Source organism: Zerene cesonia, chromosome 4, assembly GCF_012273895.1.
Source record: "Zerene cesonia ecotype Mississippi chromosome 4, Zerene_cesonia_1.1, whole genome shotgun sequence".
Classification (NCBI taxonomy): domain Eukaryota; kingdom Metazoa; phylum Arthropoda; class Insecta; order Lepidoptera; family Pieridae; genus Zerene; species Zerene cesonia.
This window is the reverse complement of record NC_052105.1, coordinates 541,722-557,421: the sequence shown is the minus strand read 5'-3', so window position 1 is coordinate 557,421 and position 15,700 is coordinate 541,722. Positions and strand designations below refer to the sequence as shown.

Here is a 15,700-nt window from a genome sequence, read left to right as displayed (position 1 = left end):
AACAGAAGTGGCAAGCTCAAAAATTTTCATCAACTCTTTTTTTTGTATCTATTTCGTATTCATATGGTTTTCATTAGACAAAATAACCAATTATAAGAAAAATATGTCGAGTTTCCTCTGTAGATGTTAATTATGATATCCCTTTCATCTGGTGATGTCTTCTGTACTGCGTTTCTGTGTAATAATCTAGCATTAGCATGTCAAGAATTTACAAAAGAATTACTTTGTTGTTTAGAATTCTCAGCTTTACATCGTTTTCACTGACACAATATTTGTCTAACAATAGACAAGTACAACTACTAATAATATAATTCTTCATTTAAAACTGAATACATAAATCAAGTTTAAATCACGCAGATTTGCTATATGTCTTTTTATAATTGGATAATTACAATTATCTACCCACAGTTTAATCTATGACCAAAACTGAAAACAAATAGTTCAAAACATTGACGTCATTCGCACAACACGAGTGTATAAGGCTGCTTCAGGGTCGTAATGAATTTACATTGGTACATGTGCATCTGTTATCAAAATTTTGTAAAACAAGAATTTTTACGATATTTATTTTGCGAATAACTGGCTGGAACATATCAGCTATGTGGTATACAAATAGGAGGCTTGGCGCGTTTGTTAAATGATATTAACTTAATAAAATAAAATTAAAATTGTTTCGGATATGAAATTAGATGATACATTTTTGTGAGGTTTATCATCGATGTTATTTTTACCAAATTTGACTGTGCGATATATTCGGTAGCGTTTATTAATTCGTTGTTTTTTAAAGCTGGTGGTAAGGTAAAGAGAAAGTAAGTACAACTTTAGAATACTTAAATGTATAGTACTTTAGTATCCGTAATAATAATCTGTGCCTAGTGCTTTTAAGCTAAGGTCGGTAATAACATAGCATCTTACCAAATCCTCGAAGGAGTGGAACGACTGATACTGTACTGACATTAAAAATTTGCTTCTCTTAAGTTTTTACAATTTCAGAGTTCTCTGCGCTCGCTGCAATCTTTATTTGTTATTTCATTTTATCCTAACGTTTAGGCTGATACAAATCTACATATGAGCAGTCAAATACCTAATAGAAAATATAGGTTTTCCTTGTTTTGTAGTGTAAACAACAACTGCTCTATGATACTATAGTCGTGTTAAAACAAATCAGTAGAGTTTATAAAGTAGAAGTTGCTGCTATAACCTTTTTCAGTTGACCCATATCATCCATCAACTTAATCTTACTTATCAAGAAAACAAATGCATCATCGATCGAGATCGGTCGCAATAAACAAACATTAGGTAAAACTGTAATAGCGTAACGGAAGCACAAGATCTAAGTGGTTGGGTATACGTGCGCGCGCGCTGTTTGCCCATTCCATTGATAAAGCTCGCAATTTCTGTCAGTCGAGAGCGAGTCGCGGTCGTAGACGCTCGCCTCGCGTAACCTCCGCGTTTTAACGCGGCCTACCCTCTGTTCTCGTGCACATCGAATTTATACCCGGATCGACAAAGCAACAGTGTGGCATGGTAATTTGTGTTTATTTTAATTTTTTCTTGGACCTTTTTTTATTGAAATGTGTTATGTTTATAATTTTGATAATCATAGTGTGAATTAAATATTCTACTGTATATCTATAAATTAATCACTTAAAATTTTTCTGTCCATGTAGAGAATTTTCTGAATAATTTTATAGTAGTACATTTTTATCTAATAGGTAATTAAATCAAACAAAAGCAAAGTGTGAACTTATGACGCGAGTGTAAACGACAAGTTAACTATTTGCTCTTATCTCAGACAGCTTTCGCAAATTATCTTTACACACACGTCAAATAACAATATTTGTTAAAATCAAACAATGCCTATCATAGCAACATTTAACAAGTTAATTTATTAGGACCTAGCTTACCTACCTGGACTTATTTATCTTATAATCTAAACCGCCATGTAAAATGAAATATACATTTTTAGATTAAATTATTTTGGGAACAGTGATGGACACCATCTTTACCACTATACTTGAAAACTCTTAGACAAGCTATATTGTTGTTTCTACATAATTTGTGGCAGAAAAATAGCGCTACTTGATTATAGAGGGAAGAGCGCAAACTTTGAAATATTTTAGCGAATACATAATAATAATTTGTGGTACATCCTCAATAAATAGGGCCAGGGTTATGTCTGGTTTGTCATGTTATCAGTAGGAACAGCAGAAGGCTAATGTTTTGCGCAATCGTACGTATCGCGTCCGCTAAATTCAGTTGTGTGGGAATTATCATCTTATACTATTTATTTTAAAGGTACTTTGTTCATTGCGGTCAGAAATTTCCGGACACATTTTACACTGAAGAAAAATAATAACACAATAATGCTAGGTGAAGCTTCGCAATAGTTTTTGTCCGGTGTAGTTAGACACTTGTCTATTTATGAAAACTTGTAATATATATTTACACTTATTACAAAATTATTATAATAGTTAACCATAATAAGGTACCTACATATGGATTTATAATATGACTTTTGAAGGTGACTTTTAAATAAAACTTCTTAACCAAATGTAAAAAAGCTATTGTTGAAACAGAATATTTAAAAGATCGTCGCAAACATTTGTGAAATCCAAAAAAGTCGGTGAATGGTTCTATTTTATCTTTTTTGGCATGATCCAATTTTGGCTAACGACGCACCTACATTAAGTCAAGAGAATGTTTAAGTTATTATTTAATGTATGTATACCTATAAAACGGTGGTAACATAATATGATAATTTTTGTAAATTCAAATGAGCGTTAATACAATCGTATATGTTTTTTTAAATAAAACAACTGGGGAGTCGTATAATAATAAGTATATGTATTTTATTCTGTTTTTAATTGTGAATATGTTTTCGAGTGATTTTAGACACGATTTAAACTTCAGTGATGACTATATTTTTTTTATTAGCATTTAGACTTTTTAAGCGTGCTTTTTCTATTATTCCATCATGAGTGATTGTTTTATTTGTAAAAAACCTTTAGGTGAAAATAAAATAAGAACTGTGAAGGAAAAAGGTGTAAAAACTTTACTAGACCGAGCGGTCGAATTTCTGAAGATTTTCGCTTATATCTTTTTTATTTATAGTTCTACGATAAAAAGTTACTGAACCAAAGTTGTAGAGAATTTTATTTGCAATAACATTTGTTAACAATTTTTTTTTATCAAATAAATAGTTTAAGAGATATATGATAAAAACCGTTTCAACCCCTATTTTCAAGATGGCGGCCGTGGGACAAAGGTGGCGACCCCACAAACTTGGTTTTAGCTTTACACTGACCCCCCCTACAAATCAAAAAAATAAAATTGCGTCCTCTAAAAAACGCAACCCCAAATTTAACTTTTCAATGGACTATCTGTGCAATGACACTTTCAGTATAAATACTTCCAACTTCGAAGTTGAATCATCCTGCGAATTAATTATAATATTAAATCCGATACCGTTATATCTGCTGTAAAAATTATTCAATTCGTCTATCAGCTTCCTGTATTAGCGTGTGATGTTCATTATCTGAATGATTCATATAATTATCGTGTTCAGATTCCACAGCAAAACTCCAGTTTCACTGAATCCTAGCTATAGTATCGCAGATTTAATGTATGTATGGATAATTCTGAATGGTCCCATCAAATAACACATTTGTATCCATATAAACATAAAAAATAAATAAATTAGAACAGTATAAAATTGTATATCGAATGTGCATAGGTGCAAAGCTTATAAACTTAAAGATCTTTGGTATAAGATCTAATGTAAAGTGAGAATATACTAAATTGAGTTGACACTATATTTACATTATTTACTATATTAGAATATGCAATTCTAATAAAAAAACATTATATAGCCTACGGTTTGGCAAAAAACGCGGGTTCGAATCTCGCCTCGTGATCAAATTTTTTCTTCTTTCAAAATTTTTCATTTATAAAGCATTTCAATGCTATAAAACTAAAAAATAAACATTATGTAGTTTGAATTGTAAAAAAGCCTTTTGGAAAATTTAAACATTCGGATCGGATGTGAAATTTAAAGGATTTTTTTAAGAAAATTGCTTATACCTAATAATAATAATAATGTATTTTAATCTCCATACTCCAACTAAATAAACGTAGTTCTATTTTAATGAGTATCGTAAAATTATTAAAGTATTGTTGACCGAGTGGTTATTAATAGGATCACAAGATACTCAAAACTTCAATTTACATATATAAATTGTAGATTTATGTAAATTGAAGATCCGGATCCACCAATCTTCTGCAACCATTATATTTAACTTGGATACCAGTAAAAATAAAATACAACACGTAACAGTGAAAATAAAATACGAAATGAGCAGTATACCCCAGAACACGAAATGGTCTTTGACATGCTTCGCAAGCTCTACATTCTAACACTAAATATTTACATTATTATTAACATTAACAGAGATGTTGTCATTGGCCCTACACCTCTCCGAAGATAATTCACTATTGTATGCATGATTTTATTGCTTTTCGTATCCATAAAACGCTATAACAACCCGTTGCTCGGACATCGAAATTGAGGTTTACGTCATGATTCTAAGGTTTAGTTTCGATTGTGCCAAACTTTTCAGGTGTTAAAGCTGGAGTCGTTATGAATTACAAGTTAACAGTGTCATTGGGTCTATTGTCACAGTGATATAAAATGTTGGGACGAAAATTACTATTGCGTTAGTATGTCGGGTGTACAATACCATTAATATTGATGCTTAAAAAGCAGTTTTAATTTTATTACTTCGAAGCTACTTTGTCCGTTGAATATCACGAAACTTAAGTCTCACAAGGTTTTCAGGTATTATTTATGTATATAGGTTACTTTTGTTGGTTTGTCTTCAGAAAATTGTCTACTTTTCGTTTTAATCACAAATATTACATCTAAAGCTAGTTTATACTGAAATGCGCCATTAAATTGGTGGGGAAGTTAAATAGTTGATTTCTGATCAGGCTCTTTGTCTAGTTAAACAATCTCAGAGTTTATAGATCAATTTACATTCAACACCCATTTGACGTGTACTGTAAACCAATGACAAGTTACTCAATTTAGAATTTACATTTTACAAATCAGATTTAGAGATTATATTAGAAAAGCACATTTTTGAAAACTTTTCTGATCATCCACGAATTTGCGACTAAATAGTTTTTTCGTATCTGTCCGCCTCGTGCTCGTTACAGCTCCTCGATGTAATAGCGAGGTAAACATCTAAGATAATTGTGCTATCGTTGTTTGTTCGTCGATCATCAATGCGTTACTATTTCACGTCCTCCACATTCCTCCTCTATTTGCGTTTCTGCATGTATGGCGTTATGTAAGTGGTAAATAATTTGCTTGCCATTTTTGGTAGACATTTATTAGAAGATTTATAAGGAAGCTAAGTGTATTAAAAGTTGTCGTCATCTGTTCATCCCTCTATGTTGGTTTGTGCTGACAGCCGAAACGTTGGAACCTCTATGCGTTGCAAACGCTGACATATGCGATATTCTAAAACGCTACATATACATGTGTACTTAATCTAGACTTTAAAAGAGGTTTATACGTTTCGGCTGTCAGCACCGATGGGCAGTGTGCCGTCAGCGTGACACTAAAACTTGCCTTACTCATTTTACATGTGTGTGTACAGTTGTGGCACACATTTAGTGGGGTAAAAACCCATCGTGTTGTATTTTCTTTCATTGTTATTAAAATATGTATAAGCACATGTACATGTTGTTTAGTAACAAATATATTTCGGCGACAAGTCCACAAAACTTAATGCCTTATTTAGGCTAATTATCTTGGTGACTGGATCGCACTCATGGTTTTCTTTGTTTGCCATTTCATTTTCTGTTGCCCATTGACCAGTTTGATTTTAACTAACTCTTAACTTTTTAATTTTTGCGTTGTATTGTTTCGGACAATTCTGATAAATTTTACATGTACATAATCCTGACTGTGTGAAGTTGTAGGGGGTAATTTCAGGATTTTCTGAACCAATTTTAAAATTTCTTTATGTCATAGGCAATTGTGTATTAGTTTATTTTTATCCCGCGTCAACCCCTTTGGAACAAGAGCGAGCGGCTAGATTAAAGCCCATAATAAATGTTTCTAAACTATGATTTTAAATCACTAATCAATTTGTTGTTGTAATAAGCTTCCTCTTTAACATAAAATTTTAAACACAATGGCATGATAGAGGCTCAGATAACATTTGTAGTTTGTGCAAAATAATTTTAAATGTTATTGTAATTCTCAAGGTAATATCGATTAGATAAGATGCACTTTTTATTGTGCACTTTAATTTAAATTTATCTCATTATTGAAATAAGTTGTGTTGATACTTCGCGGATTTTAATATGTTATCGAATTATTTTAAACGATACAATTTACTTTTAGAGAATTATGATATCTATCAATGTACCCAAGGCAAGCTTAAATATGATGTCCACCTAGTATCTTGTCGTGTTTGATTTTATGCGAGTATCATATATTTGGACATTAAAAACTTTTTAACGGATTTTAAACGCGATTTATTCATTATATTGTTGACCCGACGTTTCGAATACTTTACAGCGAGCGTGGTCACACAGTCTTCCCGTGACTAAATTATGTCCACCTGTTTCGGAGATAGTCTATTACAAATAGGCAAAAAGCCTGTTTATGACACCACGGAGATCCCGTACACATGCATTTGATGAATCTTTTTTATTTAAATACAACAAACAGAACTTCAATTCTGTTTATTCGTAACGATTACCAGCTAACACATCGTTATACAGTAATAACCTCGACACAACCAAACAGCACATAACAAACACGGCCTCGGAACGGGTTCCTGTCCTATGAACCCATAATCGCTAATTAAAATAATGAAGATGATACAGCCAACGAGATATAACACTAAATCAATTACAACATAATCATAAATCCAATATGGCGACTTCATTCGCGTACCTTGTAATATTATGAAGCGGGAAACGTACAATTAAATGCAGGTTGTTAGCGGCCGATAGAAGCGCGCCGAATGAGAACTCGTTGAAACGCCACATACCAATAAACAAAGCACTTCATAACGAAAGCTCGTGCGGCGAGCTTTGCGTGGATATGCTCAAGGGATTCATTGTGTTTAAGTGAATATGTAATTATAGTATTTGTAATGCAATGGGAAATTGGTCTTCATTGTTATTATTACCATTATCGTTTATGGACGTATAGATTTTATTTAATTATATAGATTTGACATGACATAACGTTATATTTAAACTATATAGCAAAATGGCGTTACAAATATATGTATTTTAATAGGGATATTTCTCCAGTTTTGTGATAAATTTAACTTGCATAAATATACATATGAGCGTATTAAATCTCAAATCGTTTCAATGGTTTGCAGTAAAAGATAATCACATATCATTCATTTATAACCTCAGCTATTAATCATAAGTAATGAGCACATCCTCAATTTTCGAGCGAGTAGCGCCAGTAACGTTCGCGTGCATCTCAAATCACGCTAAGTAGGCCTTTGATCACTGAAACACAACCGCTTGCACTTCCTACTCGCTATCAATGGCTTCTATCATCGCTGTTATGATATCTAATATTGTATGGATTCCGTTATCCCGTGTGTGCTGCGGGCTGCGGCTGGCTGCGGCGGGCTGCCGACTGCGCGTTGCTGTTTGTTTATGTGTACGGGGGCAAGGGTGCCGATAAATTTGTTTCATTTAAAGCCTTATGTTCGTAGAATATGTTTCTTTATTGATAGATGAGAATCTTTTAGAAATATGTATGTTTTAAAGGTAGCTCGTAACTGTTAATGAGACATTTATTTAAAATCGCCAACTTTTTTTATGAATTGTTCATAATAGTCAAAAGTAATTTACTTTTTTCAAATAATATTACATTTAATAGCAATGTTGATTACAAGTTGTTCCAATTTTTGTGAGTAAGCCATGTGAATAAATTTTGTAATGACAGTTGTATGATATCAGCTTCAAACAAGTCAACGATTGAGCTCAAATATGTACCCAAATGTAATTGGACACTACTTAGCTGGTGTTTCAGCGAGATTCACACGACATTTGCTTCATCTGTCAATACAAATATTTGTCGCATTTGACGTGCTTTGATTGCTATTTATAGCTGGCATTTTATCTTTTTTATAACAGTTTTTTAGGCATTTAAAATATTGCAAGAGTCTGTATTTGTATCAAAAGTTACTTTAAATATTAAATATTTAACGCCATTTTTTAAAACCTAATTGTGTCTAAAATTCTTGAATAGCATTTTGTTTAAAGCCGACGCTTGCTATCAACTATCAAGTACCTACGAAGTACGAAGCTCAGATATCTGTATAGTTTTAAGGAATAAGCGAAACATGAGATAACGAGATTGTAAAATCTTGCCGCATATGTAGGTACAATTTAATTAATGTAATTTTATGTAGTCTCATTACCTGACATCATTTATAAAGTTCAGTTATAATCTATTATTTTTTAATAAAATCCAATTATGAAGGTTTTTGAATAACTGTTTTTTATGAAATATGTATGTATTTTCCTAAAACTTTATTTGAAATATGTCTGAATGCTGCTGCATACGATCAGACGAGATTGCAGTTCAATACTTGAAGATCTACATAAAAAAATAACGTTATGAATATAAAGTAAATGAAGTAATATAAGGTAGGTTCATAGTATCACCTAGGTTGTCCGTCTATCAAATTAAGTAGCTGAATAAATTTTCATACGTAGCCCGTGTCATTATGTCCACTAATTAAGAGGGATTTGTAGGTATGCCTGTGCCCTCTGTAGTCCTCTTGAACTAGCCTTAGTTGGTGTTTGGTCGCCCGTGAGGCCGTCGGTGAAACCGTACAAAGGTTACCTAATTGGAATTATTTCGTTTTCGGCGATGTGTTGTGTCCACAGGTATAACGTAAGTGCATTTATAAAGATGTTATATGTCTTTTCAAAAGAATTGATAATAACAATTCTCTACAGTTTTCGCCTTTTTATTGTAGCATGTAGTTCTTTTCCATTTTTACCAAATGGGTGTATTTAATATCGGTCGCTTGATAATAAACTAGAGAATTTGGTAATAAACTAGAGATTTAACGGTGAAACCCTTTTCTGTCACAGTTAAATATTATGTATATGTGTCTCATTTTGATAGAATTTGCACATATCTAGCATAAGCAATCAATTAATTTATCTAACAATTGAACCTAAAAAGTGAGGTTATCTCTAGGCAAATAATGGGCGACTGAATTCGGTCTAGTTCTAATATTTATCAAATCCATAATGCACAATTATGTCACGGCCACTTTGCAATTATATATAACTGTTACACTAAATATATAAGAGAATAATTTAAATTTTAATGTGCTCTCTGTTAGAAAGTTGTTTAAGAATTTTTCTCTAGAAAAACAAGACCTCTCTCAAGACATTATTAGTGATGCGTTAGAAACGCATCGTAGCAAAATTGAGAAAATAACTTGCAATTTATAGGTTTGTTTTTTAACATACAGTTTAAAATAAATATTTTTGTTTGTTTCATTTCACATATATTATCGTGAATTTTAAAAGGCAACTGAAATTTCTATTGCTACAGTAAGTACGGTTAATCTTCGGAATAAAATTTTGTTCGTATCTAGGATAGGATAGGTCTTTTTTTAGAGATAGTTCTTTGGGTGTCATTGTTGAAAAATATGTCCCAATCACCTTGCCCTAGTAATAAGGTTTACGTCACATCTTCCTAACCTATAATCGGAATCGGGGTCGTCGTACGTTAGTGTTTGTGTAAGATAAGGGTTATCAATCATCTTGATTGATGCTGCGAGGCGATGCTTTTTTAATTCGCAATTTAATGAGGCCGGTGGCGCTAGTACTTGACAGTTTTTGTTATAATTATTTATCCTCGTGTGGACAGTTTTATACCCATTTATCGGGATGTTCAGGAGACTCTTGATAGAAAACATAATCCGTTTCTAATAAGAATGTATATGTTATTTTTTTTATCAGTTGTTTTGTCAATCTCAAATTCGTTCTACCCTTTCTATGTTTATGTACTTTATGAATACTCTTTAATTTTCCTGAACAAAGTTAACAAATTATGGAACATTGAAGATATTTAAAAATCGTAATAAAGATCTCATTCATGCTTTTATTATCGTTAAGATTTGGCAGTTAAATATAAACGTTCTTTGATTATTTATATTACGCGTTACATTTTAGGTGACGTCATCTTTAGATTCGGTTTGTGGGTTACGTCTGGATTCTTCTTCATCTTACTAAATTATAAGTAAGCTTAAATTATAATTTAGCCTTGTTCTGTAATATGTTCCTTTTAAAGGGTTCTCATGTATTTGTGTTTAAATGTGATAGGACATAAACAATTATACATCTCTTTACGAGGTAAGATACCTTCTCCATATTATGTACTCTCGATTAGTTAGTAATTGAATTTGTTAAAGCTATGAATACCAGGGCTAACCTGGTATTCATAGCTTCATGACAATATTGGATGCAATTTTGATTTTAATGCAACCCACATTAAGAACCACATGTAAAATATGCTCTTAATACTCTTGGAAAACAATTTCTATTGAGCACTGACAAAAATTTTGTAGTTAGAAACTAATTTCTAATAAAATTTCATCAAACCAGTATGTCGTATTTTTCTCTCCGAAATGAGAAAGTGTCAACATATCAGATTGAATAATAACGAATTCCTCTGATGGCGGGTTAATCATTATAACCATTTATTAATACAGCTTTACATATACAATCAAACGCTGCAAGTGTCCGTCGATTAATTACTTTATCTCGGCAAAGAAAAACTCTGTTGCATCGGCCTTACACAACCATTCGTAACGGATACAAAGGGTCGGCCGGTTTATCGGCTGAGAGATGATCGGATTATCGGCCCATCAATCATTACGTCGAATGCGATGGCGCCTTACCGTCTGCGGGTTCGATGACTTTTGGACTATGATGAACATTTTTGGGCGTTTCTATTCAAGCCTGGTGACTTTGTTATTTTTATTGTCGGTTATGTATTAGCGATGTGAAGCCCTGCTGTTAATTATTCGTTTAGCGTATGGACTGAAATTCTATTTTATTAACGTTTATTTCAATGACTGACTAATGTGTCAAAGAAAGGATCGTTCGCTATAGTGATTTTTTTTGATATAGGAAAGGCAATCAATAAAAATAAGTAGAGGTATGTAAAAATATTAGAGAGTGTAATTATTATAAGCAGTGGTGGCTCAGTGGTGAGGACCTCGGACTTAAAATCGACAAGTCGGGGTTCGAGACCATTTGAGCGTGCAGGAAATAAATTGATTTTTCAATTTATCTGCGCATGTATCATGCATCACACTGCTCAAAACGATGAAGGATAACATCGTGATGAAACCGGCATGCCCAAGAATCAAAAGTTTGACGACATGTGACATCTGCCAACCCGCACTTGGCCAGCGTGGTGGATTATGGCCTGAAACCTCATAAGAGGTCTGTGTCGCAGCAGTGGGAACATATGATATGATGATCATTATGATGATGATAATGATAATTATTATGCCTAAAATATACAAAAGGTGTTACATTTACGGTATTTCATGCATGCCATGAATAAGATTCTTTACTGTACCGAATTGATCAACTGATTATTTAAATGTTTTTCATTTATTTTTCAACATATTTTAAAATAGGTTATCAATTCGATTGTATTTTTGGGTATGTATCCTCATAGCTCTTTGCTGGATGAATCAATTCTTATAACTCTTTTTTTATTTGAAAGCTGTTTCCTACCATGTAGGTTTAAATATGGTCTAGCTCTGATAATTTGAAGATGGAAGGAATTTAGCTTTTTGTTGAAAATGGATAATATATTGATCATATGATATATCTATCCAAAAAGCCACATATGGTTACATGTGACAATGATGCAGCTCTCTGCCCTATTAACAAATAACAGGAAACTTATTATTGACAAAGTTAAATGTCGGTTCCACGAAGATGCATGTCACGATATTGCCAATGTTTTCCATACAAAAGTATTTGCAGAGATGTAAAAAATAAATAAATAGTATCTTTGCTATGATGATTAAACCTATATAAGTTTATACAAAATTGAAAGGTTTTCTACATTTTATTTAATCTACATGTTCATGACAAGAACTTAACCGAATGCCTCGACATTCAAAACCTACATGTAATCACAATAATACTTCGGGATACATAAAAAATAAAATAATAAAATAGAAGAGTAGATGGGGCCGATCGAATAATCTAGTTTCTCGAAGCGATTATGTGACTGGACAAATGGGTGTCAATAAATTTTGTTACAATAATGAATGCACTTGGACAATTAACATGCGCCGAAAAATAAAAGAGCGGTTATTAATAGCTTTCGAGTGGAATTTAATTAATTTGTCGGCTGGATCCTGTGGAGCTTGAGCTCGAAGTAAGGGTTAAAATTTGGTTAAAGAAATTATAATTGGATTGAATTTTATAATACGTTTTGGTTATAATCATCAATGAAATAGGTTCGATTTAAATATGCAGCTTATATAGGAATTAGAATAAGATACCTTATTATAAAAAATATAATAGTTTCGTGAATAACTGTTTTAATGTTAGCAGTGTTGCATTAATGTTAATATGAATTTTTTGTATAGACATCAGTTGCCTAATACTTTACATAATTAATATATACGAGCTCATATCAGAATATTAAATTATATAAAATGTAGCGCCGGGGTTGCGCTGCTGTAACAAATGTGGTCGCGGCATGTAGCCGGCGCGGGCGCAGGCGCATCGTTATTAACCGATCAATTGAGGATCATTGCCAGCTAGCTGAGTTTAATATCTAGCTTGAGCTAGGAGTCTATGACGTATCTTGTTACGTATGTGTGTAATGAGACAATTGTGGATGGATCTAGGATCGTACTTACGAGGAAGTTAAATTTGTAATAAATAAAGTGGAGAAATATAGCATTTTATCGAATACAATTTAGTAGATTCATCCGTTTTTCAATTTAGTCTAAAAAAACGTGGTGTTTTCTAGTGTTTGGTTTACGTTAAAGCTTTAATAAGTTTCCGAGTATTTTAGTAGGCAGTAAATTTTAATCGTGATCTTCAAGAATGTAATTCATTTTTTATATATAAATAATGTAAACGACACTGCCGAAACAGTAACTTAAAAAAACTTGTATGTAAACTATCATCAATGCCCAATATTGCCTAAACAGCAAAAAGACAATCGACTCGCGAGCCATTGACGCACGTAGATCAAACGCGCGCACGATGCGCGCGCGCACCGCCACCGTCCAGCGCCCAGTCATTAACAGCGCACGCACTTCGGATATGCTCCGTTTTATTTAACGAGCCCGTGCCCACACATGCTGCACTCCCTGCTCCATATATGTTTATTTTATGCTATTTGTTAGATTTTTTTTTCTAAATGTCAAAGTACACTTAAACACAGTTGTATAACAATAAACTTATTTTTATATTTTTGTTATCTACATTTAAATGTACACGGATTTATAAATAGCTCTTTATAAAGCACAAGTGTATCATAATTCGTGATATGAATTTTAATCGAAAGCCTATGAAAGGTTTCTGCGTTCTGCATTAAAATAACATGTATAAACTAAGCTTAGCTAGTAGCAAAACGTGAAACAATGATTTGTCATTTAAATAAAGTATAAGTACGACTATTATGTTCAATTAACTAGGGAATATCTTATATTATCGCTATAGGATATTTTCAGTTTTAGTGCTGTACCTTGATTGGTTTCTCATAATTAACGTTTAATATCTTAACTCCGGTGCCCTATTTAGTGGATCTTGGAACATCGTAAGTGTTTATATCTCGACGTATATCCTTATCTGAGGTCACTGTTACGAGACATTGTCACTACTATCGGCCTTTTATTGTTACATTATTATTTTTTTATTAAAAGTATTACGTCGCTGCGATCCGCTATGATTGCACGGTATAAAGCGTCTACACTTTAGTTGGATTTTGAAATGAATTTCTAATTCAATTTTCTGTTTATATACAGTAAATGACCGTCATGTGTGTGTTGGTAAATAAATAAAAAAAAAATGTATAAATTTGTATTCCAAATATAGAGACAGACTCCCTTAAACTCATTCTCAAAATCATTGATATATAGTTCTAACTGTCTACTAAAGTTTAAGATTTTAAAAGTTTGCTTATTTAACTGCAATCCATTGTATCATGATCACGAATTATCACAAATGCAGGATTATTTTTCTTCAATATTTATCTAAAATGCTTCCAAAAGCACTTGCCTCGACTCTCTCAACTGAACAACCGCCTGGATCAAATGAATGCATTGTAATGAACTTGGTTTGGGCATCTAAAGGATTCTAATGCTGTTTTAGGGTCAAGCAACGGTATCGCTTTGTTATGATGATATATATATTTTTTACCTACTTCTTGAAAGGTCTGCTGCCATTTTAACATATTTAATGGTATATTTTCAAACAAAATTTTACATTGACTGTTTGAAGATATTCAATTATAAATTATCTTTAAATTACCTTTTAATGATTCTAACTTAACGACTTATAGTGTTTATATTTTATTCTTCATCTCTTTCTTTGCAAAGATGTAGAGTTCATGTTTTTAAGAATAACGCAAAGGTACATGTTAATATCAATAGATAGTAAAAGCCAGGGGATAAAGTGTATATTGATATAAAATCACTTGGCCGCGCGTGTCGGGCATTGGACAGTGAGTCAGCAGTCAGCCCGCCCACATCGCCTTCCTTACTACCGTTGTGACAGAGCATCTAGTAATATCGCTATTCGCCAGTATCACACGACCTTGGCCCTAAATATCTTCATATGTAGCACCCCTTTTTAAATCTGCAGCTACAAGTTGAGATTCGATTTTGTGAAGACTACTTACCAATGATGACATCGATTATTTTAAATTCGGTATACTCCTTACCGAATTTGTTTATAAAACTTATCATAAGTAGAAGGATTTTCGAGTACCATTAAGAAATTTTCAAAGGAAACTTATCCATTAAAATAAAAGCAATAAATTTTGCTTAGAAATGACCTGCCATAAATTCATCAATTTGATGTCTCCGTAACGGTGTCTCTTTAATGATCCAAGATCCCATATGCAGGACTGTCGTAAAAATGAGATTGTTTACTAAATATAGAATATGTAATATAGTACTGGATCGGGTCGTCGGCCCTTCTTATCATTTCGGCACGGATTCGTCCCGCTGCGCCCGCTCCCCCCGCTCCCCCCGCTCCCCCCAGTTCTAGCATCTCTACACTGTTGTTTTGTTTCGTGATTGCTCTTTGATTATTGTCTCTTAAGATAAACTCGCAGCTTAAATGGCTTAATTAGTATGGACTGGTTGGTAGTTAACAAGTTGAATTTATGTGATGGACACCCATATCATTTCATTGTGAAACAATGATGATGATTTATTCATTAATTCATTTATTCATTGTTGTATTAAATAAATAGTTTAAATATTTTAATAAGATCAATTTCAGTGAATATTTATCAACCAAAACTGTCTTATATTATCCTTTCCTACTAATCCTACTGATAATATACTTAGTCTGGCCATAAATACTGTTACACTTAATTATAAAAAAATATTACATTTGAATTTCGAATCTG

The 15,700-nt window shown here is 32.6% G+C and overlaps 1 protein-coding gene across 1 annotated transcript in view; it reads left to right on the top strand.

Annotated features, from left to right (window-relative positions):
- The first annotated feature begins 1,371 nt into the window (after positions 1-1,371).
- LOC119839753 (fibrillin-2-like) overlaps positions 1,372-15,700 on the top strand; it is a 54,848-nt gene continuing 40,519 nt past the window's right edge. Inside the window, exon 1 of the mRNA XM_038366193.1 lies at positions 1,372-1,527. Coding sequence (XP_038222121.1) covers positions 1,525-1,527 — 3 coding nt within the window. The 5' untranslated portion in view covers positions 1,372-1,524. The remainder of the gene's footprint in view (positions 1,528-15,700) is intronic.